Genomic DNA, 26,507 nt, shown 5'->3' with positions numbered 1-26,507 from the left:
CCAGAATGTGTAAACTAGATTAGGTTTTTTAGCAGAGTTATTTATAGGCCACTCCTAACCAGTTACTTTAATTTACTACGAAAAAAGGAAAGAAATTGAGAGTGTGAGATGCGGTAATTTGTACCGTCCGCCTGTGTACGTCCCTCGGGGTGCGCGGCGGAGGATGCCACTCGCACTGTAACTAACAACGAAGCCTCCCCGCAAACCCGGGCACCCGAAGCCTGACGCAGAAGCGATGGCGAAAGGTGCCACGTGCCACCCCTTTTCCAAAAGGAATTTTATTTTTTTTTTTTCCCCCCCTCCGTAAGAGCTCTATTTGCACGACACAACAGCGTTTTCCACAGCCCCTGCACGGCAGAGGCCCGCCGCTGCCTCTGCCCGCCCCGCAGCCAGCCCTGCCCGCAGCCAGCCGGTCCGAGGGGCCGGGCGCCACCGCGGCGGTTCCCCCGGCCCGGCCCGGCCCCGGCTCCCCCCGCGGCGGCAGCGGGCAGCGCCGCCCCCTCCCTCGGCCCCGCCGCCCCGCTCCTCCCCGCTCCCGCCCGCGGGGGGCGCTGCGAGCGCGGGGCCGCCGCCGCCGCCGCCGCCTCCCGCCCGGGGCCGCCCCGCGGCGGCAGCGGCTCCGGTGCGCGGGGGCGGCCCCGGCGAGGCGGGCGGCCCGCCCCGGGCCGGCGGTTCCCGTGCCCGGCGGGCAGGGCCGGTCCCGGTTTCTCTGACGCGGCGCCTCTCGCTTCTCTCCGGCAGGACTCCCGGGAGGATGGGATGGATTTAGGGAGCGACGCCGGCAGCAGCCGCTCCAGCTCGGAGTCCAACTCCAGCAAAGCCACGCCGTGCTCGGAGGGCAAGTCCTCGCCGTCCCCCAGCAGCCTGGACCTGGCGGCGCTGGAGGACTCGGAGGAGGAGGAGGAGGAGGAGGAGGAGGACGGGGGCTACCTGCCCTCCCCGCCGGCGCGCCGGGACCCGCCGCTCTGCCCCGCCGGCGATGCCCGCAGCCGCGCCGCGCCCGTCCGCCGGAGCGGCTCGCCCGCCGCCGCCGCCGCGCCCCGCCGCCCCGCCGCCGCCCGCCCGCGGCCGCACCAGCGCCCGCCGCCGCTGCCCCCGCAGGAGCGGCGGCGCGGCGGCGGGGCGACGGGGTCGGGCGGGCGGCGGGCGCGGCGGGGCGGCGGAGCGCAGCCCCCGCGGGAACCGCAGCCGCCGGCCATGGACTGGGCGGCCCTGGAGAGGCACCTGGCGGGGCTGCAGTGCCGAGAGCAGGAGCGCGGCCAGCGGGCCAACCCCGCCTCGGTGAGTCGGGCCGGGAGGGCGGAGGAGCGGGCGGGCGGGCGGGCGGCGGGCTCGGCTCGCCCCGGGGCGGTGACTCGCTGCCCGGCCGCGGCCCTCGGGAGCTCCGCCGGGAGGGGACCGGGCTGGGGGATGTTCCTCCCCTGGGACCGGCAGCCGGTGGCGCTGGGGCGGCGTGGGGACGCGCTTCGGGGAGTGGGGGGGGGGGGGGGGAGGTAAGTGCCCCCCACCCCGGTGCGGCGGTGCGTCCTGGGGAGCGGGGGAGCGGAGGAGGTAACTTTCCCGGAGCATCTTCGGGCAGCGGCGGGGGGGGGGGGCTGCCTCGCTGCCGGTCCGGCCCCGCAGCTCCGGGGATGGGGCAGCGGCCGGTGCCACCCCCGGGCCGTCCTCAGCGGAGGTTTTCCCTTGGAGAGGCTGAGGGCTAGCAGCCTTTCCGCTGGCTGGGGGCAGTGGCAGGCTGGTGGTGTGTGTGCCGTAAGGGGTGATGAGAACCTGGCGTCAGCCAAGATGAAACCCCCCCGAACGTGTTTTTACAGAAAGCCCTACAAATTGTTATGCGATCACGTTATTTACAGACTGGTTTAGAAATTGCATGTAACTTCTGAGATGCAAGCCGCAGCGATGGTTAGATGAACAAGCGCTGCACACGCGCCTGTGACGCTGCGCCGGTTGAGACTCTTCCATAATGTATGAATTAAAAGGAATCTACAAAATCTCCTGGAACTGCTGCAGGAGCCCTTGGATGTGATGACACACGTGATGAGAGATGTGTGCCTCGCCACCCACGCCCTACAGCCTCGCCGCTGGCACACTTGATTTTTTTTTTTAATGATTTTTTCTTTTTTTTTTTTTTTTTTACGGCATTCCATTCCCTTACTTCCTGTGAAGTCATCTGGCTCAGGGAAGTGGGGATTTCCCCCTAAATCCTTGAATTACAACGAATTGGTGAGAAAGCTGGGTGGGTGCTGGATATGATAAATAAGCTGACAGAGCAGCGGGACAGCTGCCACGCAGGACAATTTTTCCAAAGCCTGAATGTTGTAGCCTCAGTGCCCTGAGGAACTCACAGGTAACATCCTTAATTACAGTCATTTGTACAGAAACTCAGCTTAAAAAAAAAAAAAAGCAGCTCATTTTTGTGGTTTGGGAGCTTATTTCTGCAGTGTTATCTGATAAACTCCTCTGCCCCGAGCTGCTGGCAGCTTCGGCAGGGCTGGAAACTCTTTGCCTCCGGGTACGTGCTTAACCAGGTGAGGTGTCACCTAAGGAATTTTGCCTGTTCACCTCTGTAAGGATGTTCCTCCTTCATCCTTCCGTTCCCTCCTGCGAGCACGAAGGCACTAGAAGGCTTTCCTGCCTGCCTCGTGCCCTGACTTGTCCTGCCGAGAGTCGGGGTTTGCAGGTTGTGCCGCGCAGCCCGAGGGATCCTTGGCAGCACACGGAGCCGGTCTGAACCGCGACGGGCGCCCGAGTTTGGGCATCGAGGAGCCCAGCGCCTTGAAAGCGTCTCCCATGGGGAGGGCTGAGCTGCCAGTCCTCTGACACTCAGACTGGAGTGTCCCGCTGTGTAGGTGTGAATTTTTCACTGTATGTGGCCCTGGAGAGACTCTTTCCTCAACCCTCCACCCAGCCAGCGGTCCTGGAGGCACCAGAGCAAGGCGGCTTTCGGTTTGCCTTCCCAGCCTTGTCTTCACTCCTACAATGCCAGGATTCCCCTTAACCTGGCAGACACGGGGGAGGAGGAGGAGGAGGAGGTATTCCAGCTCTGCTGCTTCCATTTCCCACCTGGGACGAAGGGAAAGGGCTGTTGGCAGCAGCCCAGACCCCTCTGGGAAGAGGCATTTCGCCCGCCGGCCAGCTCGGAGGAGGTGTGAGATGCTTCCCGTGGTACTGCGGTCCCCTCGCGCACGGTTTGGGCTGTGTCCGTAGCACCCAGACCTATGTCCCATGAGCTGCGGGGACTCAATATCTTCAAGGCTCACTGAAAGGAGATTGAAGAGGAAATCTCTTTTTATTTTTTTTTTCCTCCTGCTCCTGACATTTTCCCGCGGTTCAGTATCTTGCTATTTATAACAAAACCTTGCCTAACCCTGCTGGAAGCCCAAGTGTTTGTAAACATGAAAATCCTGAAGTGAAACCAGCCAGGAAGCAACTACAGAGAAGATGGACTAGCTTGCTCCAACTGCTAGCAGAATATATTAGAAAAAGGGAAATTTCAGTATCATAGGCCTTGGCTGGTGTAGTCTAAAACGATCTCGTCGCCAGGGATGTGATGTGAAAGCAGCTGTTGCTTTGAGTGGAAGTGTTTCTGGGGCTGCTTTATGTTATCGGGAATCCAGCATCGATGTTCTATTAAGAAAAATAAAATCCCGAGCAACTCCTATGAAATTAGAGAAGTAGTTCTCTCTGCTGTTGGTATCTATGTTTAGTTGCTTTTTATCGTGCTCCAAGAGAAGGCAGGGCAGGTGTGACCCACCATGTCTCCGTGACGCCTCAGCTTTGCTGCCGGGCTGGTGCTGTGCTCCTCACCATCGGGTCAGATGTGGTGCTGGGAGAGGAACCCTGCCTGCTCCGTCCCTGCCTCCTGTCCCTGGCTGGCAGCATCCGAAGCTGGATTTAGGAGTTTCTGATGATCCATAAGCCTGCGGTGACCTGCGCTGAGTCCTTGCTGAGGGATATTGGGTTGGGCTGGAGTCACAGGAGAAGGAAATTTGAACGTCTAAGGAAATGCTAACATGGCTTTAGGAGGTTTTTCTCAGCAAGGAAGTTCTGGGCTGAAACGCACGGAGGGGTCGAGAGGGCTGCAGCTGGACCAAATAAAACGTTTAGGCTGAAGAGGGACCTTAGGTCACATCTGTACGTGCAGAGATCTGCCCAGAGTTGCTGGGAAGGTTGGAGAAAGTGGATATTAATGACGTAGGAATGGCTGTTGTTTAGCTTTCAGATGCAATTACACAACACAAACGAGATGTGAGGGCCCAGGCTGGTTCCTCAGGTTGCAGACAGGGTAAGCGCCTGAGAAGCTCCTACCAGGAGCATTCCGGAAGAGGCCGGTGACTTCTGCTTGGTGTTGGCAGGCCCGTTAAATGATGCTGGTGAGAGAACCACAGGACCAGCTGGGCTGGATGGTGCTGGGCTGCGGGGCTGTCCGTCCTGGCCGTGCCATGTCCGTGGGCAGGTTGTTCTCAAGATGGAGGCTTGGTGTAATGCCACCCAGGTCCCTAGCGCCGCATTGGTCTGGTGGCTCCGGGAGGGTTCACGTGGGTCAGGCACCCATGGGAAGGTGGTGTCTAGAAACAGAGGATGTTTCCTTCCTTCCTTCCCCACAAACGAGACTGCTTCTGGAGCTGCAGCTCGGTCATGCCACAGGGCCTGAACTTACTCCATGATGTTACGACTCCCTTTGACTTCACCCAGCTGCTGCGTCGCTTTATGGGGCCTCATGCTGAGACCAAATCTGCTGAGAGACGGGATCGAGACACTTAAAAATCGTGTTTGGAAGTCACCGATTTCAGGCTGCTATGATGGGCTGAACGTTTCTTGCTTTCGACCCAGACCAGCAAGGCCAGGCGGGCGCTCGCACCATGCGGGTGGCAGCACGGTCCTCCCACCTTCCTGGGTGGTTTTTTCTTTTGGAGCAGCTCTAGCTGCCTGCGAGCCTGCTCTGACACGTGCCAGCTCAATGGGTTGTGTTAGATGGCTGGGCCTTTACCTGAGAGAAGAAATGACATCTTTTCTGAAGGCAGTTGATGCTTAGAAGGTTCATCAAAAAGATGCTTGGACCAATCTCCTCGCCCGGCTGCGGGAAGCCTGCTGCTCCTGTTTTTTTCCCTTTGCTCGACTCCTGGCTGTATCCGAAGTGGTAACAAATGTGCCACAAGATGATTTATGGCTTAGGAGCTGTTGAGGTGCTCGGGAAGCAGCGGCGCTCTGCTTGCCGTTTCACTAATGGCTCTAATAAAATCCAAATCAGCGTTAATGGTTTTAATATTTTTTCCATTGCATCTCTGAGGATGGTAATTACAATCAATAGGATGTATTTTCTGAAAATAGTAGCTGCAAATTCCATAGTCAATTGAAAAAAAAAAACCACTTGCAGGAGAGGAAATGGCTCAGCCAGCCGACTTCCCTCTGTACAGAGACTTGGGCGCTTGTGACAGCGTGTAGATGGATGGCACTACCGAATGGATTTTGCTGTCCACAAAGCAGGCTTATTGCAGGCAGTGGCGATAAAAGCTCATTCCTGCAGCCTCCAGGACTTCTGCAGAAGACTTCTGTCTGGGTAAGGGTGTCCCGGAGTTTGTATTTTCCCTTTTCATCACGACAATATTCCTGCATACGCTGTCGAGACAGATAGCTGCGTGTTATCCGGTACCTTTGGCAGTATATATAGCAGATCGCACACCAGCGCTCTCTGCCCAGACACATAACTTACCCTCAGGCGCGTGGGCTCCTGCGTCTACAGTGTGTTAGGAAGTTAAATCTGTTTCCTTCTGACTCGTTTGGTCCTCGAGGCTGTCTTGAGTTCGTGGAGGTGGGCACGGTGCTCCCGCTCCCTTCAGAGCTGTTTGATCGGTGGCCAGCTGCCCATGGAGGTCTGTGGACCGATTTGGGGGGGGACCCTGGAAGGCAGCGAAGAAGAGCCCGAGGTGGTGGTGGCAGTCTTAAATTCACTGTCTGCAGGTGGGGAAAGTTGAAAGCAGTTGGAAACCTCTGCCACGGGCTCTAAGGGCTACCGCTGGAGACACCAGAGGCTAGCAGGATGGAAGTCGCCATGGACCATGTACGTATTTGTTTCTTCTGCCTGTGGCTTTACTGGTGCCTGCTCTCATGGCTGCTGAAAACTTGAGACGAATTCAAAGTATGTATTACAGTGCGGGATGAAATCTTGAAATGATTTAATAATTGCCCCTGGGTAAGGGTCTGCGTTTGGTGGAGCAGTAGCGCAGCTCTGCAGAGAAGCCTGGGTCAGAGCAGCCGTGGTGGAAGGAGAAATCCCTAGACCAGGTTGGCAAGAGGGAGTAGAGGGATGGAGGGAGCACCGATGCTTCCGCGCCTGACAGGCGCTTGTTAAAAGCCCCACAAGAGTTTTGGTGTGGCAGGGCTGTCGGGAACGCGGGCCGGGATCGAGCGCAGAGCCTTGGTGTTGCATGTTGCAAAGCTTTGGTCTACCTCGGTGTGTTGTCCCCTGCGTGTAGGGAGCAAATATTTGCTTGACAAGGTTGGCAGTGAGTTTGTTCTCACTTAAGATAAGTAATAATTGCTTGATTGAGCTTGCTTAGCGTTAGGTTCTTCATCCCTAGATGATGTTCGATGTTGTCTCGGCTGTGAGTGTTGTAGCAGGGAGTAACGCTCAGGGCTTTAATGCCTGAAAGCAATTTTCCCCAGGCAAGAACTGTCGGTGCATTAACATCTGACACGCTAATTTTCAAAATACAACTTCTGGCTTGCAGGAAATCGCATTTCTGTCATTCCTACAGCATAGAGGCCCAGCAAGACCCTCTCTCTCTGCCTGAGAGCTCTTTTACCTATTTGATTTGACCATTTAACTCTTCATCAGGCAACTAAAGAAAGTCAAAATCCTGATGAGAGAGGTTCTCCAGGGCAGTGCAATTTTCTTAAGGCTTAGCTGACATAAACCCCAAACCTTTTAGCTGTGGAAAATACCGTAGCTTCCATCAAACCAGGAGTTTGTGTTTGCCTTGTGCCGGTGTGCCCCCAGCGTCCCTGGGCGTGGGACCGGCCGGGATGTGGGCGATGCGTGGCTGCCGTGTTCTGCTGTGGAGGAATCAAAGCGGCACTGTACTTTGGCCACTTTCCACCCAGCTCAAAGGTTAGATGGGGCTGGCAAGATATTAATGATTCTGCCAAAGTGTGCAATGTCCTTAAGCTGAGACAACCTCTATAGCTGCTCTGAAGTGCTTGTTGCTTGAAGAGCGTTGGTAGTCACACAGATTGGAGAGATGTATGTTTGCTGCTTCTGAAACTGGGCCAGGCAAAATGCCCACAATTAATAGCCTTGAGCAAAAACTTGATCTCCATTGCCGCTGCAAAGGCTTTCGTTAAAGAAAGTGCTGAATACATGGGGTGACAGTATACGGACTCGTTTTTGATGGATGATTCGCCTTTTGGAGTACTACGATGATGTGAATTCCTCTGTGCGATGGACCCCAGCGAGCTGGCAGCGCTTCCCAGCCGATTGGTAAGTGAACGGTTCGCGTGGGATGAGGAAATCGCCGAAACGGGCGGAGAAAGTTGGGTTGTTCTAGTGCTAATTGTGGTGCAGGCAACAGCAGATCTCCCGTTAACGTGCTCGTATGCGATGCTGACGAGTGCTCTTCGTGATGGTGGCCATATAAGGCCAAGGAGTATATTTTAAAAGAGTATTTTTGGTACTGGGTATAGTAAGCGGCAAACGCTAAGGATTCCCAAAGAGAGAAGGGACCCTTTATGCAAGTCAAAATTTTTATCGTCTCGGAACATAATTTTGTTGGCGTAATCTTGAAATCAAGGGATTCTGTAGTCTCGTACCCCCCCCGCTGCGCCTTCACTAATACTTTCAAATTCCCACTTAAACCTAAGTGAGTATCTCGGGGTGCAATCACAGTGGGCAGCAGGAACGCTTGTTTGACGGGATAATAATTACGTACTTATGCATCTGTTTCTTGCATATTGGGTGCGATAAATGCAAGGTAGTGGGTTTTTAATTCTCCGAATCGACCTGTGCTGGGTAAAACCTGTTGTTTTTACTACTGAAGGGCAGTAGTTACTGCGGTTGCACTCTGCCTGGTAGGGTGGGGTGTCTGTCCCACCTGGCGCTGTGGAAAATAATGCTCTATGTGGAGAGAGAAATTATACGCAGAGGGTATTTAAAAACCATCTGAAGAGAAACTGCAACTCAGACCGCACTGCAGATCTGCCGAGGAGCACTCGACAGCCAGGCTAGCTCCATCCCAGCAGCGACTGCCGGAGCTGCTGCTGCTGACAAAGCCTTTCAGGACCAAGTATTAAACTCACCAGGCCCTCAAACTCTCGCGGGCACTTAGAAAAGGTAATAAAATAAATAACGAGCAGAAAGTGATAGGGTTGAAGTCTAACCAGGGGGAGATTGCTGGAGGAACTGGAATGGCAAGCGGGGATTTGCTAAGCACGGAGCAGCCCCTTCTGCCCCGCCGGCGTTGATCCTCGGGCGGGCAGGCGTGCGGGCAGGCGTGCGGGCAGGCGTGCAGGCAGGCGGGCAAGTGGTCCTGGGTCTGTGATGGAGAAATCTCTGCCCTTTTCGTGATCCAGCATCTGTAGGGCAGCACCGTCCTCGACTTCAAAGCTAACAGTCTCGGTTGTTGGACAGGGACACCAGGCATGTCTGCTGAAACTCCCTATGTAAATATTTTAAATAATAATCCAAATACACCCAAAACCTTACCGAGTGTGTTTATATTAACAACAGAACTGGCTTAGCAGTGATATGGAGAACAAAAATTGTTGTGATTTATGTCCTTATTTTTCTCTGCCTGGATTTAAGGTGGTTTTGTATTAACTGGCTGCTGCTTGGAAACCCAAGCACAATACTTGGTTATTTTTTTAAAGTTTGTGTAGAAACTGGAAAAAACAAACTAGGTTCTGGCTACATTCAGGGGATCATTTGTCCTACTCCTAGCAGGAAAAAAATCGGTAGAGTTAGTGTCAGTGGCGTAAAGCCGGGTGCCTGTCTCCTGCAGAGGCAGGTGGGCTTGGAGCGCCTGAGCCAAGCGATGCTCCTGCGATAACCTGGCAGTGTCAACAGCATCTGGAGAGAGATTTTTCCAGGCAAAACCAATCCGTGCTTTAAATAACTCTTCAGTATTGCTCAGGCAGCATCGATATGAGTCGCTCCAGAGCGGAGATGCTGCCTGAAGCTTGTGTGCTCGCTGTCTGCACCGCAGCCACGTCCTCTGCTCCCCGCGTCCCCTCCGGTAGTGAAACCGGGCATCCCGTTCTCCAGCGTAACTTGTGGTATCGGGGGACAGAACACCTTCGCATTCAGCGCCCGTGGGAGTGAGCGTGCCCTGCCCGTGTGCAGGCAGGGCTGGAAGGGCAGCGGGATGCATGGCTGCGATGGGCAGGCAGAGCCGTGGCACGCTCTCGCACCACCGATTTGCCGTGCCGGTGCACGGGCGGGCGGCTCGGTATTTATCCGTGCACGAACACGCAAAACCCAAAGGGGGTTTGCAAGGGATACTTGAGATTTACTCTCTCATCTTAAGAAAGCCAAGGATAAACAGAAAGGCAAAGTGAGCTTCCCTGGGCTGTGTGATCTAGTTTGTAAGTGCTTATATGGGGAATAAACCATTTACCAATATTTTGGCGAAGCTGCCTTTGAGAAGGTGAAATAAGCTTTCTGAACTCCAAACCAGTTTGTGGTCAGACACTGTGTCACTGCCCCCAGTGAAATAAAACTTTCAATGCCTTGTGTTAGGAGGCTTCTGTTTGGTAACTATTTTACCAGATAAGCCCATACACTCAATTTACTGTACTTACAGCATGGCCAGGATGCAGTGGTGCAGCCCAAAGGAGGTTTACAGGGAGCACCGTTTCATATTTGGTGGGAGAAAATGGACCTTTATGCTGCTTTTTGAAGGGAAAGCCTCCGAAATTCCCGAGTTAAGTTACAATATTTAGGTATAACCACCACTGGAAGGGAATCTGATTTCCCAGTTTCTCCCAACATCTCAGTACAGGTATTTATTTTCTAAAACAAAGAGCTGCTTAAGATAATCACATCATCTATTCAGTTCAGCATTTTCCAAGGCTGGCGAGTTCCTGTGGCTAGGGGCCGCCGTCCCCCAGCCGAGCACCGCGGGTGCAGGGCAGAGTGACACTGCTGAGGAGTGGCTGCAACTTCTCCAGCAGCGGGGTTTGCTCTTTTTTGGCCATTAAATCTTCAAATAATTCCACTTTTGCGTGAGAAGTTTCCTTAGCTGTAACTAAATAGGATTTGAAAATATTTCTTCCAGCTCGCACACTAACCTAGATCCGCAATCAATCCTGCTCCTGTAAGCAAAGCACTGATGGCTTCCGTGGAAAATGAGTTTCCCTCTTGCAGTTATCCGCAGTTGTTGCCTTAGACATGAGGTGCTCCATAATCGCTCTTCTCTTCAAGGGTTTCCAGCTTTTTCAAGTACTTGTATCATTTTGGGGCGCTTTGTCTTTTCCCTGTGGCGCCTGCAGAGTCATTTGTGTCACAGAAGTGGTAGATCTTATTTCTATTGCCAATCTGGGTTTCCTGCTCCGTGATCTACAGATCTCCTTTAAATGAGAAAATCACGCTGAGGCCATTTATTTCGGCTCGTCCGTGCTTTGTTAAAATGAAATCCGAGCGTTCCGCTGGGCTGGAGGAAATAACTGGGATTCAGAGGGGCTGGGGAGGAAAGGGAAGTGCTGCGCTGAGATTTAATCCTCTCTTAGCTGGTAGATGGCAACGCGAAAGAAAGGAAGAGAACTATATTAAAGTGCTTAATTCTTTATGCATACAAAAGCTGCTAGTATGTACAGTCCGTGGGGAATTGAAATGCTTTTAGTGAGTTATTAAAAATTTAATCTAAACTTTTTATTTAATGTAATTCCTATATTGAATTTATTAAAGAGGGACTTGGGGAAATATCAGAATTCTGTACCCGAGTCATGCATGGCCATCCTCTTCTCTGTCTCCTTTGCCTGATAGGAGGTTGATGATAAACTGTTCTTAGTAGTTTAAAAAAAAAAAAAAAAAATTAATCTGCGAATCATTTTTCCTTACTGAATTCTCTATGCTGTGTATTTGCGTTAATGCATAATATCCAATAGCTTAGCGTATATCCCGGCACAATCTAGCTGGCCCTTTCTTTTTTCTGCTATTACTTCTCAGGTTGAAAATCATAAAGCCAGCTTCTAGCTGTGCCTTGCAAAGATGAGAGAGGCCTTTTCTTAGGAGGAAGACTCTCAGCATGTTACCCGTGTAGGCTGGCCTGGGAGCTGCTGGGAGCAGCACGGAAACATCCTGTAGCCTTGAAAAAACATCTCCGGGACCTTTTCTGGTTGTCTGAGTCATCTGGGAAGGGCAAAGTAGGTGAAAATCAGGGCATGCGCCTGCAGACGAGACCTCTGTGCAGCCTTGTCCCCCTCTTCTCCTGGAAGTTTTTTTAAAATACATCCTCAAATGACCAAAATGGCTAATACTTCCATACCTTAATGATATTTAAATTGCACACAAAAGTTGCTCAGGAGCTTATCCAGTGCTCCTCCCTGCACAAAAGCCAGATGAGCTATGCCTGTTGTGTCCCAAGAACTATCAGTCCAGGCTGTCTTAAGACGTGTGGACTGTTTTACGGATAGTCCCGTCTGCCCCTATATGCCATATTGCCATATACATATATATATTTTGCTTGCTGTTCCCCAGCCCAGCCCTCTGCACGGCTCGGTCCGATGTGAAGCGGAAAGCTGCGTTATCCCTAGGGAGCCGCGCTCCCATTTCCGGATGGCTCCAGCACCTCGTTTGCAGGTTATCTCTACGCTTCCGTACTCGTGAAATGATTTGGGTGTGGAATTAGCTGAAGGTTAATATCATTGAAATTGCTGATACTAATAATAGATGCTGGAGAGCTGCCGCAGCGTCCAAAAACTCTTGCGAGGGTTTCAGCGCTGAGCCCTTAGGAAGCCACGCGTTAACGAGGCTGGAGCTCGCAGCCGGTGTTGCGTGTAGAATATAACACAGTGCTTAAGGCACGCCTGTTAAGCACTCTTATTTATTTTGCACTGGACCAAACAAAACTGGAATCAAGGCTGGCGCGGTCTGATGTCTGGATCCGACGCTGCAGATGTCCCTCCCTTGATCCCCAGGGACAGCGTTGGAGCCCAGAGGCAGAGCCAGCTTGCTGGAGGTAGTAACTGTAGCTTTATTAAAAAAACTTTTCCTTGTTAAAAAGTACTGTATTTGGAGGAAAACTAGTAAACATGTAACATAGCACATGTCTGGCAGAGAAATAACAGCTTCTGGTAAAACGAACTTTCCACGGTGAAGGCCCCCAGAAGTAGCTCCGTGCCTTGGGCATGCTGCCGCTGTTTGCGGAGCGGCGATGAGCGTTCCTTGGAGTAACGCCCACTGCGGCACGGCAAAGCGCTCCTTTGCTCCCCAAAGCAGCGCCCTGAGAGCCAGGGGAATGTATTTTGTGACTGTAAGCTGCAGTTGCTTTGCTGTAGCAGCTAGCGTTCTCATCGCCGTCTCTTTTTCCTCCCGCGGCTCAGGTGTTTGATACTCCCCGTTCCTTTTCTCCCTCGTACCCTGAAAATGAAGCGGTGCCGGGGGCTTCAGGCCAGACGTAGGCTCTGCTCCCTAGATGAGGTGTCGATACAAGCTCCAGCACAGCCCGTGCCACCCCAGACGACCTCCTCCAGCCCATGTGCGACATGCAGAAACGTAGCCCCAAGCAAGGGCGAACAAAATGCCAAGTGATTGGGTTTATTAGAAAGAGCTTGCCTTTGCCCGCTCCGGGCTGGTGCATCGGTGGCTCTGGGCAAACGGGGCAGGTGCCAAAGCCAACTTCTCTAGAGCAGCCGACCACCACGAAGAGTCAGGCCGGGCCACACAGCTTTCTCTGACCTCCAGCAGCAGCCCTTTGGGCCAAAAGACGGTTTACCTGCGCTTAGGAGAGAGCCGATGGAGAGGAGAACCACAGCCAGCCCCGGGGCAGGTGCAGGGGCGTGGGGACGCCGTGCAGGGGGCTTGCTCCAGAGATGCTCCTCGGCGTGGAGGTGCCGGTGAAGGGGTGGCCGCGATTCCTTGGGGTACAAACCAGGCTCCTGCCTGGCTGTTGCTCCACTTTGGTGTTAAAATGCCATTTATTATCCTTCTGCTCTGGGCTCGCAGCTCCCGGCGGAGGCGATGGAGAGAGCAGCTGTGCAGCAGAAAGCAAACACCTTCTCTGAGCATTTTCTTTCTGTGAGCAGCTTTTCCCCAGCTCCTTTTGCAATGATAGTTTAGGAAAATCCAGAAACATAGAATGTAATTTCTCTGTAGAGGGAGTCTGAGGCCCAGAAACAGCTTCTGCTTAATTGCAAATCGAGAGGTTGTGCTGATACCTGATTGCTGGGGAGTTCCTGAAGCTTTGGAAAACATCACTGGGCTTGTTTGCAAAAGGGAGGGCTTAGTCCTAGAGCCGCCTCAGCGTACCCAGGTGATGCAGAAGTGTATTGGTGGATTTAATGTCCCTGGTGTTAAATGCAGAAGTCCAACATACCGTTAAATGCAGAGGCCACGGTAGGGCCCGGGGTGGAACGAGTATTCCCGTTCCCCTGGCCAGATGCAAGGGCTGAAATGGAGCCAAGGCAGGGGGGTTATTGGCAGCGCTGCTCGCTTTTCTGCGTTATATTTGACTTCTCGATCATCTTCACGAGTGTTGAAGTACTAAAGCCTTATTTCGCCGCTTAATTATCATTATTCTGTTTAAACTTGAAAATTATATTGGAATAGCGCGCGGAGCCTGAATGCATTGTGTGTGCGTTAGTTCTGCTGGAAAAGGGGCTTGGAGAGATGAATGCTGTTTGGGATGAATGCGATGCTTGGAGAAGCTCAGAAGACAGCCCCTGTCATGAGAACAACTGGTAATTCTCTGCGTTTTGGCCTCGGGAACAAGAAGCCACTGTGTGCGAAGGCACGGCTGCTGCGCGGGGATGACGCGCTGCTCCCCGCTCCCAGGTATTCTGAGCGCTCCCAGGGATTTTCACGCTTGAGGGGCTGGGAAGCTGCAGGCAGGCGCTTTGCTGGGCTGGGGTGTCCAGGTGGCCAAGCCATGCGGAGGTGTGACTTTGGGTGAGGTGGCCCTGGGACGTACCCTCGGCACCCACCAGCCCCCAGCAGAGCCCGAGCAGCTTGGACGCAGCGCTGCGACACGTCTGCTGGGCTGAGGGACCGGACGGTGTCACCTGGGTCCCCTTGGCAGGGCGATGGTCCTGCTCGGTTTGGTGCTGGGATGCTGGTAACTGCAATCAGCACCAAGGGAGAAGATGGGGGGAGTGGGGCTGGTGTGGCCGAGCGCTGCTGGGGCAGCCTTGGAGGGGGCTCCCACCAGACTAAGCTGTGTTTGATTTGGCGATCCCTCCCTTGCCCTGTGCCTTCATCCCAAGACAAACCACTGAACGTTTCACCTTACCCTTTCTGCTCATCCAAATTCATCCCCCAGGCGCAAGCGCTGCCGCTGCCGAGCCCCCCTGCCGTCAGTGACTCCATCGTCACCCGACTCAAAGCTTCAGTTTTGACACAAAGACGGTGTAAGTTAAAAAAACCCACAGAACAACCTATAATAAACCCCTCGCGTGCCTGTCTGCCAATATTGGTCCGATTCCAGCAGACGCCCTCAAACGCATCACCTTTAGTCGTGATCTTTATTCTGTTTAAAGCCTCGCAGAAAACAATACACTCCGTTATCAGAAGCCGGAGGCTGCCAGAGCGGCTCTGCGCGGGGGGAAGGAGTGCCGGAGGCAGAACAGGAGAGGGGGAAAAATCAGATCGAAGAGACGAGAGTCCTTCTCTTGCTCTTATATGGTGCTGCTCTGCACCGGGCAGCAGCCCCGCGCGGCTCCCTCGCTCCATGACTAATAAGGCTCAGCTGGAATCCAGCCTTGCTTATCCTGTTATTTTTAGCTTTTTCCAGCCTCGCGCTCAGTCTGCCTGCCCTACCGAAGGGTATAACTTCACGTCTTACTTTGAATACTGGTTTTGCAGCCCAACAGTCTCTCGTGGAGGGCTGTGGTGTCGGGAACGGGCGAGGATGGGGTTTCTTATCGCCGCTGGTATTGGTTTTGGAGCTTGTAACTGATACGCATTGCAAAACGTGCCGTGTCCATTGAGGGTAATCAGCTTTCTGACCTACAGGCTGCAGCACAAGAGGATTATTTTTTTTCTTTCTTTCTTTCTTAAGGGACGGTGGGTTTGGGGAGTTAAACCCAGAAAAATCATCTTTACATCTATTTTCTTAAAGGCTGAAAATGTAAAAGCAAGAGCCAGGCTTTACTTGGGTGGACCTGGGTTTGTTCCCACACGGCAATCGCATCCTTCCGAAACGCCCTGATCCCCGCGGTGCAGGGGTTTGAATCTCTCTGAAGGCTTACTGATTTTTGGAGAGTTGGGTGCGTAGTATAGGTAGACCCCCCCAAAAAAAGGAGCGTGTTTCTGCCAGGCTGTGTGAGTAAGCCTGAAGTTACGGACATCAGACTTGAGAGCTGTGTGAAAAATCCCCTTCTGTCTATTTTTATCCCAACCGTGACTCAGAGGGGGGTTGTTGAAGCATTTAAAGGGCACTGCTCTCACCTGTTTGTATTAGTATATTCATATTCACGGTATTTGGCTCTGTTTGAAAAAAGAAACTTAATTTCAGAGTGAGTTTGTAGTACGGTTTGTTTACTTCTTCAGCCTGCAAGTCCCCGCTCTGTGCTTTTACCAGCCATTTTGCAATTCAAATGAGTTGCAATATAAAGCCAGCCCATAAATAAGCCCTCTCAGCCGTTCCCTGCCGGAAAGCACGAGGGGAATGGAAAGGGATAGACGGGCTCGGGGCGACCGGTGCCACCCACAGATGTTGCCCTCTGACTCCCGTGGGGTCAGCGGCTTAATTTATAATTGATAACTCGGCGCCTAATTTTTGTTATCGGATGAACGTTGGCGCAGCCTGTCGGTACGCGCGATGCTAAAGGCAAATGCATCGCCCGTGTTGAAATGCAGATTATACCGCTGTCTGCCTGCCCGCCTGCCTGGCCGGGCTGGAGTTTCAGGGACTTGGTCACAATTAAAAGGGCTTAATATTTCATCCAGAAATTGCTTTTGGCCCCAGACCAGTAATTTAATGGTCGCTAAGCGCTGAATGTGGGACATGGGATTGCTGTACGTGCTTCCCACTCTGTGTTCCCATGTAATTCCTGCTGTCCTCAGTCTGAGGAAGCTGAAGGCCACCCTGTCCTTCATCCTCTCGGGGAAAATCTCTCTCTTCCCCCTCTTCTCATACTAGTTTTTTAGCTCTTGTCTCATCATCTTCAGAAAATGGGTTAATTCCTCTCCCTGCCTGCTGTTAAAACACAAGAGTGTGTAATGCGGGCCCGATGCAACTTGATTTTTTTCAAATATAACAAATTTATAGTTGAAAAATGAAAATGAAAAAAATAAACGGGGGAGGAGGGATAGGAAAGCCTGCCTGCAAGCCGCACGTAGCAAGCTTGAATGCGCTTCACAGCGAAGGGAATTTAAAAACGCGTAACTGAGTTATTAGCTCCGTTAAAAACTTCTGCCAAATTTGTTATCAAAGAGATCTGCCCAAGATGCTGCTCAGAGCTCATGCATCAGAATAAATAGCTTTAATGATTTGGAGTTATTCTCTATCGAGATTTATACGGCTGCAGATTTGAGAATCTTTTATGTAAGATCTCAAATGTTTTTTGGGAGCTGCTGGGTGCCTCCGGCTGGTGCCAGCACCCCCTCAGCCCGGCATGGCTCGGAGCAGAAAATGGGCTTTTCAGCCGAAGGCGGGGGATGTCAGCGGGTCCCCCCTGTACTTCAGCCGGCGGCGTGGCCGTGCCGGGCGCGGACGCCCCGGCTGCCGGTGCCTGGCTGCTCCTGGCCAAGGCAGGAGGATGAGGTCGGGCACAGCTGGCGCGGGCAGCGCGGACGCGTCTTGGTCCATCGGCCGGCTGGGGATGCTGCGGGGGCTCCGCTGTCCCTGGGGCCCGTTTGCACGTCGGCTGCGGGGAGAGCTGGTGGGCGAGGTTTGATTTTGGCTGGCTTGAGGCAATGTGAAAATAAGAGGCTAAGCCAACCAGTGGTTTATGCCAGCTAACCCAACCCCTCTGCTTTCATTGACCGTTGGGTCTCCTGCACGGCACCGTCTGTGTGTACGGGCCAAAAATGCTGGAAATTGTTTGTAGCTGATGGCATTTGCTACAAATCCTCTCCCAAAGGGGACAGAAACAGCGCTGCAGAGCAAGGTGGATTGTAACAACTTCATTTATTGATGCTAATGCAAAAACTTACACATTTACCTTGTCCTGCTTTAAAGCTCAAGTTCTCCATAGCGTTTTGCATACCATGAATACTGCATTTCCAAAAGATCGGCTTATTCTTAACGATATAAATAAAATTGCAAGGAGGCAGCCGTAGCTTTTCTGTTGCTATCTTCCCCACCCTCCTTAGGAGCTGGTAGATCAAATGGTTCTCCATTCATTAGCAGTAAATACTTGGTGGGCTAGCGTACCTACTCGTCATCAGACCGCTTGTAAATTCTCTATGAAGTGCGTGTGATCCAGCTTATAAATTGTACAATTGGAAACTGAGCCTGTGCAATGGTATCAGCGAGTTTTTCTAGATGGGTTTCATGGAAAAGTTTGGTTGTTTACCGTGTGTTTTGCCGCTTTGATATCACCAGAAAGCTATAAATAATTGGGTGACTTAAATTATTCACTCCAATTCCCCGTAAAGGACTTGACATCCTGTGCATCAGAGGTATGAGAATGTGAAATCACTGTAACCTTCTGTTCCGTGTTTTGAGGGAACAGAAAATCGTGGTTTGGTTATGCAATGGCAAGGATGCAGTCTGTGGGACGTGGAGAAAATTGACATTTTTGGCTGAATCTCTTACCGCTAAAAATGGAGCACGGAGCTGTTAAAAGTGAAAGATGCGCACTTCTGCATCAAAATAAAAATACAACGGGCACCCCTCCTGGTGCTCCTTAATTCGCCGGTCGCGTACGCGTTCCAAAATAATAGTAACTCGCTATTGAGGGGGGGTTTATCCCTGCGTTTCCCTGTTATTGTCATGTTCGGTCTTCAGAGGAACAAGAGGAGTTTTAGTCGAACATTTCAGCACACGGGTTTTTATCCTAAAAACCGATCAGTTGGTACCCCTGTGCCTCAGGAGGGGTTTGTAAAGCTGCTGCTTGTGAAGGACTCCAGAAAGCTCTGTGGAAGTGAAAGGGGCATGGAAGAGGGAAGGGCACTCTTTGGATTCTTACACTGTCGGAGGTTTATCCCCTCGCAGAGAGGAGTCACACATCCAGAATGATGGAAAACACCTCAGCATCACCTTCCTTAAATAAAAAAGTAATAGTCTAAAGCACATTGTATGTGAATGTAATCCAAACAAATACTCCTCTTTCCAAGCAGATGTCTAGTATTAACTGATTAAAAAAATAATCTTTTTTTTTTTTCTTGCTAGATTTAAACCCTGGAAAAGCTTTAGCGTGGCTTAAAGAGGAGCTAAATCCATCACTCCCAGTAAATCATCAGCAAATAAAGCTGAAATCCTGTGATACCGTGTATAATTCCCAGTTCCCTGCAAGCTTGCTGTGCTGGGGCAAGCCCACGGGCTCGGGGTCAGCAGGAGCATCCCGGAGAGGCTGGTGAGGTTCGCTCGGGGCGGGCTCCCTGCCGCTCCCTCTGCTAGTGATGCAGAATTCACCTCCTCCCTCATTTCTACCCGGTACATAATCCAGCTATGTATTTATCTTGGGATTTGAAGGAAAAAAAAAAAAAAAAAAGCATATTAATTTCGACTAGCTTTATTGTATCAACCAAACGGGTTGGCCAATACCAACCTGAAAAATAAACTTTCCCAGCTCGACCTGGTAAGGCCCGGTAAGGTAAGGTGGGCAGGAAAACGTTTCTGGTGTTTCGCGGGAGATAAGGAAAGCCGAGGCTAGCCTGCCTTGAAGGACGGAACGCTGCCCTGACCCTTCGCTTTCCCCTTCCGTAGCTTTTGGGCTGAAGCGCCGTGTAAGTCCTTGCAGCTGGTGGGCTTCAGGCACCGAGCACGGGACACGTGTGTGTAAAAATAAATGTGTGCGACAGTGAGAAATGACAAACACGTACGGAAAAGGGCTGTCTGTGGCTTTCGTGTGAGTGATGTGTCCGGGCTCCTTCCCTTCCCTCCCACAGCGGCGAGAACGTGCCCGGCTCGGCCGCCCTCTGTTCCCAGGCAACGCTAACAGGAGGGTTTGGCTTTAATTTTTTTAAGGAATGTTTTTCCTGAGTAGGAATGATGATGGGAGAGTTGATAACCTCCGTGTATTATTCCCCTCTCCCCTGGTAATGATTTCCTTGGGCCTGGGGCAGAGGCGCAGCAGCCGGGGAAAGCACAAAGGGCTGCGATGGGGCAGGCAGGGCCAGCCTGCCCGGAGGAACGGCGCTGCCCGCGTTTGCCTTCTGCTGCGGTGGAGAGGACCCGGGTTTGGGATGTGCTGTGGGACCCAGCCAAGGGACTTTCTGTAAGTTTAAAAAAGGAAGGGGGGGGAAAAAAAAAAAAAGCCTAAACTAAAAGATGCGTACAGAATCAGAAATTACGTATTTACCCCAGAACTGGGGATGTCAGGTGTTTTCTCCTTCTGTAGGTGGATAATTAATGAAATCCTGGTCTTTCACTACAAGAATTTGAATATGTCTGGTAAAGCTGCATCTTCTTTCTCTGCGGGGCAGCTGCCCCGGCAGCGTGTCCACAGGGAGTAAGTGGAGGGATGCTGCTGCCTGCGCCGTGGGATTGAATTTCTTACGTCCTCACCCCTAAAGCCCTGCGAGCATCCAGGGCATCAGGCGTGGTCCATTCCTGGTGGCCCACCTTAACCCCAGCACAGGCCCAGACTGGGGGACTGCTCAGCCAAGACTGACCCTGCCCTAAGCAGCATCTTCCCAAACCCTCTGGAGGAGACCTGGAGTAGGGCTTTTGAAGGGAAGTGTTTCGTGCGGGTGTCCCCAGCTTGGTGTCAGACCCCCTGGAGATGTTCTCCAGGGCTTGCTGAACCACACGTTTCTAGTTCAGAGCTGGCGTTGGGAAAACTTGTCCAGATCGTCTCCTAACTGGTGTGAGACACCCTCAGTTATGGGCAAAAGGAGGCAGTGCACGTACACCCTGGGTTTCTCCTCCCAGCTCAGAGGGGCTCTTGGGGGTCTCCGGGGGTTTCCTGGTGCTTCCCGCTGGGTTGTGCCTCTGTGGAGAGCGGCAGCGCGTGTTCACTGCCTTCATCCAGGAGCGTAGCTTCCCATTGACCCACCTGGAGAACTGCCAGAAGCCTTTCAACTCAATTTAATCACTCATTGCTTTAATTATTACCTGCCTGCCTGCCTCGTTTCTGAACGGGTAATCGCAAACGGATACAGAACAGAGGAGCAAATCCCGAGGTTGAGGCGCCTGGCGCTTTCTGCCGGCACGGCGTGGGGCTCCCTGCCCTGGGAGAAGAGCCTTGCTTGCAAACGGGTGGCTTGTCCGCAGCAGGTGATGCGCTAAGCCGAACGTAGCTCTCTGTCAGGTCATTTTGCAAAAGGAATAAGCTGTAAAATAAATTGGGCGCGGCAGGGGGGGGGGGGGGGGGGGCACCCTGTGCCACACCAGACCCGGGTGCGGGGAGGTTGGTGCGGTCCCCGTCGGGGATCTGCTGCGCGCGGAGCGGCTCTGAGTCACGGCTGTTATAGATAGACCCGCGCGTGGGAGGTGGGGGGTAATTTCAGGAGTTTTCCTTGTGATGCTCGTAATAAATGGCATTAGAGATGATGTAATACGTGGAGCTGCTTTCAGCTTGCCACAGATACTTTTCCAAAGCAAGCCCGAGATTTATGCAGTATATTGAAAAGCGGAGATTTTTTAATTTTGATGTTTGGAAATAGCTGCCTAGTTGAATGGGATTCTTTGCAGATCCAGTAAAAAAACAGGCACGACTTCATCTTCTCTTAAAAACTTACGCAGAAATTCTTTTTTTCTTTTTAAACGAAAGCGCTGGTTTTTTTAAAGCTCTGCTTCTGTAGGGAAGAGGGTATCGGGGAGGAGGGTTGGAGCTGAGGTGGGCCTGGGGGGTTTCTCTCCGTCCGTGCCACCCAGCTGCCTGGGGACTCGAGGGACTCTCCATCCACCCACGGCTGCTCCAGCCTGTTTGTGCGGGTGAGGAGCTGGGAAAGCTGGGGCAGGGCGACGATCCTGCAAAGGCCGTTGTTTCTAGAGATGCATCTGGTGCAGGGAATCAAATCTGAGACGCCCTCTGAGCAAGTGTTTCTGGGTTTCGCAGACAGATGCATTTCTGAACTTGGCCACAGCTGGCTGCGACCGGGAGCAGAATAAAGCCCTCCGTGCCTGACGAAGGAAGGCGAGGCGTGGAGTTTCTTTTAGATGCGAGCCAACGCGCTATTGCCTGCCTGGGTGAGAGCGTCCGGTGCATGGTGCGAGCCCAGCCCGTGGCACTGCCGTCACTCTCTGGGTGTTTCGGTGCCCCGTGGGCCAGCCTAGCCCCAAATTCTTGCAAACGAAGCTATCGGGGTACGTGTTATTCCCTGGAAAACGAGCGGTAAAATTGAACTGAGCTAACTTGAGCCGAGAACCCAGCTCTCAGCAGGTTGCAAGTGCAGAGAATTATAAACTATCCACTTGTCTGGCCACTCTTTCCAGTCTCTCCTATTAAAGACTTTTAAAATAGAAAGCAAAATTAAATTTGGTTCCCTCCATGTGTCAGGCCTCCAACCTGAGCTTGCAAACAGAAGCGTGATAATCTCGCAGCGCTATCTCGGGGTAGCAAGGGAGTGTTCTGCAAACGGCAGCGAGTTCCTGCTGGGTGTGTGATGCCGGGGGGTGCTGCGGAGGGCCTTCCCAGCCCTGGGACGCGGGGGCTCCGCTGGCCCTGCGCCGGGACCACCGGCCCAGCCCACCCAGCCATCGTCCTGCAGAAAGCATCTGCAGAGCCAGCGCTGGATGTTTGCTTGATCTTCACAGGCCTTTTCTTTGGAGAAATTTGATTAAAGAAGGACCTGTCGTGGTGGGAGAAGGGCGTTGGGGCGAGCGCAGGCCTTGCCTCCATCCGGACCCTGCGCCCAAAACCAGGTCGCGTCTCAGGTGGGGGCCCAGCCCACGCGGGTGCTATGGCAGAGGGCTCCGTGTTCGCTCCCACGGCAGGGTGGAGGGGTAATGAGCTGGCAAGGTAGGACAGAGCCTTTCCCAGAAAAGATTGTGCTATATTTCTGCGGCAGAAGGTAAAAGAAAAGTATTTGACAGCTCTTATTTAACGGCTCGGTGTCTCGCAGCGTTTCGGGCAGGCGATGCCCGCAGCCGCCATCCCTCACCGCGCCGGAGCCGGTTGAGCTGCGGAGCGGCCCCGTTCCGGTAGCGGGGCCGGGCGCTGCCGCAGGCGGAGCGGGGCGGGGGGGGCTGGGGGGGGCTGGAACTGCGGCTGCTGCCTGCCGCAGCATCGGGCTGGGGGGGGAAGGGGGAACTTCCCAGCCGTAGCGCAGTGTCTGGGGGAGGAGGGCGTTTGTTTCTCCCCCTTCCCCGCGGAGGCCCCCGCTGCTCTTTGTGCCGCCGGTGTAGTCGGGGGCGGGGGCGGACCCGGGCCCCCCCTTCCCCCCGTGCTCCCCCTCCCGGCCCCCCCCCTCCTCCCGTGCTCCGCCGGGGCCGCCGCTGCGCAGGCGGAGCAGCGCTGCAGCATCCATCTTACCGGCGGGCGGCTGGCGCGGGCTCTTCCCATCCCCATCCTCCTCCTCCTCCTCCTCCTCCCCCCCATCCCATCCTCCTCCCCCCCATCCCATCCTCCTCCTCCCCATCCCCGTCCTCCCCCACCCCCGCCGGGGCCAGAGACCCCGCGGGGCGGCGCGGCGGCTGCGAGAGCTGCCGGCTGGGCGGCACCGGCGGATGATGCACGGAGATGGTACACCAGGAAAACTGCTCCTACCAGGTAAGGGGCGAGCGCGGCCCGGCCCCCCCCCCCCCGGCTCCGAGCTGCCCCCGCACCCCGAACCGGCCCCCCGGGGACTGGGGAGGGGGGGTGCGGGCAGCCCGGCCCCGCCTGCTCGGGATTCGGCCGTGGGCTCCTGCCCCCGAGGCATCCCGGGGCTCCCAACGCCGCGGGTTCCAGGCGGCCTCGGTGGGGAGAAGCCGGCCGCCCGCGGGGCTGCTGTGCTCGCCGTGCGACGGTCCGCGGGCACCGGGGCTGCGCTGGCCCGGAGGAGCGGCGGAGGACGGGTTTGTCGGGCAGCTGCCTGCCGCCCCCCCGCCGCGCGCTGCCTGCCCCCCCCCCCCCCCCCCCCCCCCCCCCCGGATGAAATTGCTGCGTGTGAGTGAGCGAGCTGCGGTTTTGCATTTCTGGACTTGCCGGAGGAGACCGATGTAAATTTTAGAAGAAACAGAATATTTCTCGGTGTTTTCTGTGCTTATGTAAACGTGAGAGCTGACCTGGAAGATAATCATTTTCAGATGCGGTCTCGTCGTGGTTCGTGCCGTTCTGCTGACTAGTCCATGCAAGAACTGGTGATGGGGTTGGGGATGAGCGTTTCCCTCTCTGAGCATCCATCGCGGCCGCCCCCATCCCTGGGGGGCCCTGGGGCCTGGCAGCAGTGCTGGGGGCGGCAGCACCCGTAACATATTTGCTGCACAACGTCGGGATTGTTTTAGCGGGGCGAGTGAGAGCTTGGGGTGGGCTGTTGTCGTGGCTTCGTTTCCTTCTGAAGAGATGGTGGGTGCTGGTGGGTGCACCTGCACGGGAAACGGCATGTTTAGGGCTCGATGGTACAGGCGGGTTATGAAATGCACAAACGCCCGTCCGTCCGTCCGCAACGGCGATGCTGAGATGTGTTTGTGTACGTGCGGCGGAGTGTGTTTTGCAAAATAGCCACCAGGCATTCCCAGCGGCAGAGCTGGACCCTCGAGAGACAGGGCTTGGCCCAGGCCAGCGGCTCCTCCTTGGTTTCCTCCACCACTGCGTTTAATTCAAACTTCAGTCTGTGTTTTAAGACAAAATATCTTGTATTGCAAAATATATCATGAAGGGAAAAGATACCAAAGCATACATATGTATATATAGAGAGAGGAGTTGAAAATATTTTTCACTGAATGGTTTCAATCTAGCACATGCTTCTGGAAATGAATTTCCATTTTTAGCTCCTATGCAAAAAAAAAAAAAAAAAATCCTGGTTTTTTCAGCCTCCGTTTCGGAGGATCTGATTTTTCTGCAGCTCAGAGCCTGTTGCTCTCTAGTGCCTTAATAAATGGTGCCATTGTTTCCGTGCAGCGGATGTTTTCCCAGCATACTCGTAGGAACGCAAGGGTTAAAGGTTGCGCATTGTTTCCCGGGTGGAAGCTGGTCCATGGCGGTGGGCGAGCGATGCCGAGCTGCGGCTGTGGCGCAGGCCTGGCCAGCATCCCTGCATGTTAATGCACTGGGCTTGCTGGGATGGCAGCGCTCCTGCCTTTTATCTGCTTTAATCTACTGGCTTGTTTATGAGTTGGTTCCTCTCCTCCAAACCAATAAATATTAGAGTGAAAACAGCCAGAAAGCATGCAAATCGCAGAAAAAAGTGTGGAGAAAGGGTCTTTCAAATGAAATCGGTTTCAAAACCTTCCTACGACACTGCAAAGATTAGGAGCAACCCCAACCCCCTCCCAAACCCATTAACCTAAAGGCCAAGTTTTAATCCTTTTGTGGCCGGCAATCCCGGGTTTTGGATCAGACTGGAAGGCAGCAGCGATCGGATTTTGGTGGCTGCCCAGAGTGCCCCGGGGGCAGCAGGGTGGCAGCGCCTAACGCTGCTCTCCTCCCTCCTCGCATCCCCTTTTTTTTGAAGCTGCTAAATAAACTAAAATAAACAAGATTGAGGAACACACCGACACATGGGGAAAACTTGAAAATGTGGGGGTTTTTTTGGAGAAATTCAGCAGAAAAGCTCTGACATGGCCGCATCATAGCTGGGACGTAAGCTCCACAGCAGGGAGGGTGCTGGGGACCGGGCGCAGCGCAGGTGGGTACCGAGGAAGAGGAGGGTGTTTCTGTTGTATGCTCTGCCTTTCCTCGAAAGCCCTGTTTCACACCAAAAATGAGCTGGCGCTGCCGCGCTCTGAAATGCAGGTGGCCATAGGTCCTCCTGGGGTTTTGGATGTAGCTGAGTCAGGTTCATCACTTTGAATTTAGGCCCGGTCCTCCGTGGTCAGGAGGTCCCAGCATCCGATGTCTTTCCCATGGCCGCATCCTGAAGTCACGCAGGCTGCTGCCACCCTTCGTGCCACCTATTTTTCTCTTGGTTACTTCTCTTTTCCTGTTTTATGCTGATTTATTTTCCTATGCCAAACATTTTATTTAGGGCTCCATTTTTTTCTCCTGCAGTTTGAGAAGAAAAATGTCAGCTCGTGCACATTGGGTAATGTTTTGTGAAGTCCTGAGCTCACGCAGAATAAAAAGCCAGCATGCAAATCCAGGCCTTCACGCAGAAATAAAGGTTTTATTCTACCGTGTGTATTAACGGTGCTTTACTGGCCTGCAGCCTTAGCCAGAGTTTCAGTTTGCTTTGTAAACGTGTATTTTCAGCGTTGCCCAAAAGGTCCACCTTTGCACGGAGCAAAACGGGACTCTTCGGGGCTGTTGCCGGCTTCGTCTGTGTTTCTTTGCCGCTGCTGTACAGATGGGTAATATGTCTAGATTTACATCATCTCTTGGGTTGATTTCTAACGCGCCTTTAAAAGCGGAGAAACCCCCCGGCACGCGGTGGCCCTGCCCAAGGCAGGAGCCTCCAAACAGGCAGTTGCCCGTGGGAACCGGTTTTGGCTCCGTGCGCTGGCATCAGTCACGGTCTGAGCTATCTGCTGATGGGAGGGTCGCTGTGGAGATGTTACCAGGCTTTACACATGCAAAGAAAATTAAAAAGAAAAAAAAAAATCTGATGTGAAAATCGAGATTTTATTTGCTTAGAAATAATTTCTTAGGCAGGTTGGGGCGTGTGGTGCACCCGTCTCGGCCCCGTGTGTTCTCCTGGGACCTGGTCTGGGTCAAGACTTGACTCTGCTGCTCTGGTGATGCCGGGTTTGGGTGAGTTTCTTGCGGAAGGTCTGTTCGAAGGACCCCCGTAGCGGGGAGTGCTGGTGTCGCGGGGGCTTGGGGAGGTGCCGGTGGTGATGTGGGTCGGGCTGGCTGCCCCGGGGATGGACCAGGCAAGGCTGGCCAGCACCCGCCGCTCCCAGGGTCTTGCCAAGCACTGAACCGTAGAAGTTGGGCCATAAAAGTCACAAGCTTCAAATATGAAATGCTCATTAAAATATATATATATATATTTATTAGGTTTCTTTTGTTTGGTATCTTTAGGGTTTTGTAGGCTTTCATGGCATGTAGAAATACCAGACTGTCATCATCATTTTCGTTAAAGTGAATATAAATTCTCATGGCAGAATATAACCCCAAGAGACAGGCCTTGGAGAAGACCTCAAATGCCCCGAAACCCACCG

General features: G+C 53.4%; 1 protein-coding gene across 2 annotated transcripts in view; it reads left to right on the top strand.

The window, feature by feature from the left end:
* The first annotated feature begins 616 nt into the window (after positions 1–616).
* The window catches only part of SCHIP1 (schwannomin interacting protein 1), a 41,617-nt gene continuing 15,726 nt past the window's right edge, over positions 617–26,507 (top strand). Inside the window, exon 1 of one of the 2 annotated variants that reach the window (XM_075761654.1) lies at positions 617–1,281. In XM_075761654.1, coding sequence (XP_075617769.1) covers positions 760–1,281 — 522 coding nt within the window. In that variant the 5' untranslated portion in view covers positions 617–759. Of the gene's footprint in view, positions 1,282–22,483; positions 22,975–26,507 lie in introns of those variants that run through there. The other variant, XM_075761657.1, reaches the window with a different exon arrangement.

This window comes from Balearica regulorum, chromosome 9 (assembly GCF_011004875.1).
Source record: "Balearica regulorum gibbericeps isolate bBalReg1 chromosome 9, bBalReg1.pri, whole genome shotgun sequence".
NCBI classification, from domain to species: domain Eukaryota; kingdom Metazoa; phylum Chordata; class Aves; order Gruiformes; family Gruidae; genus Balearica; species Balearica regulorum.
The sequence above is the reverse complement of the archived record's forward strand: the minus strand, read 5'-3'. Positions and strand labels throughout refer to the sequence as shown.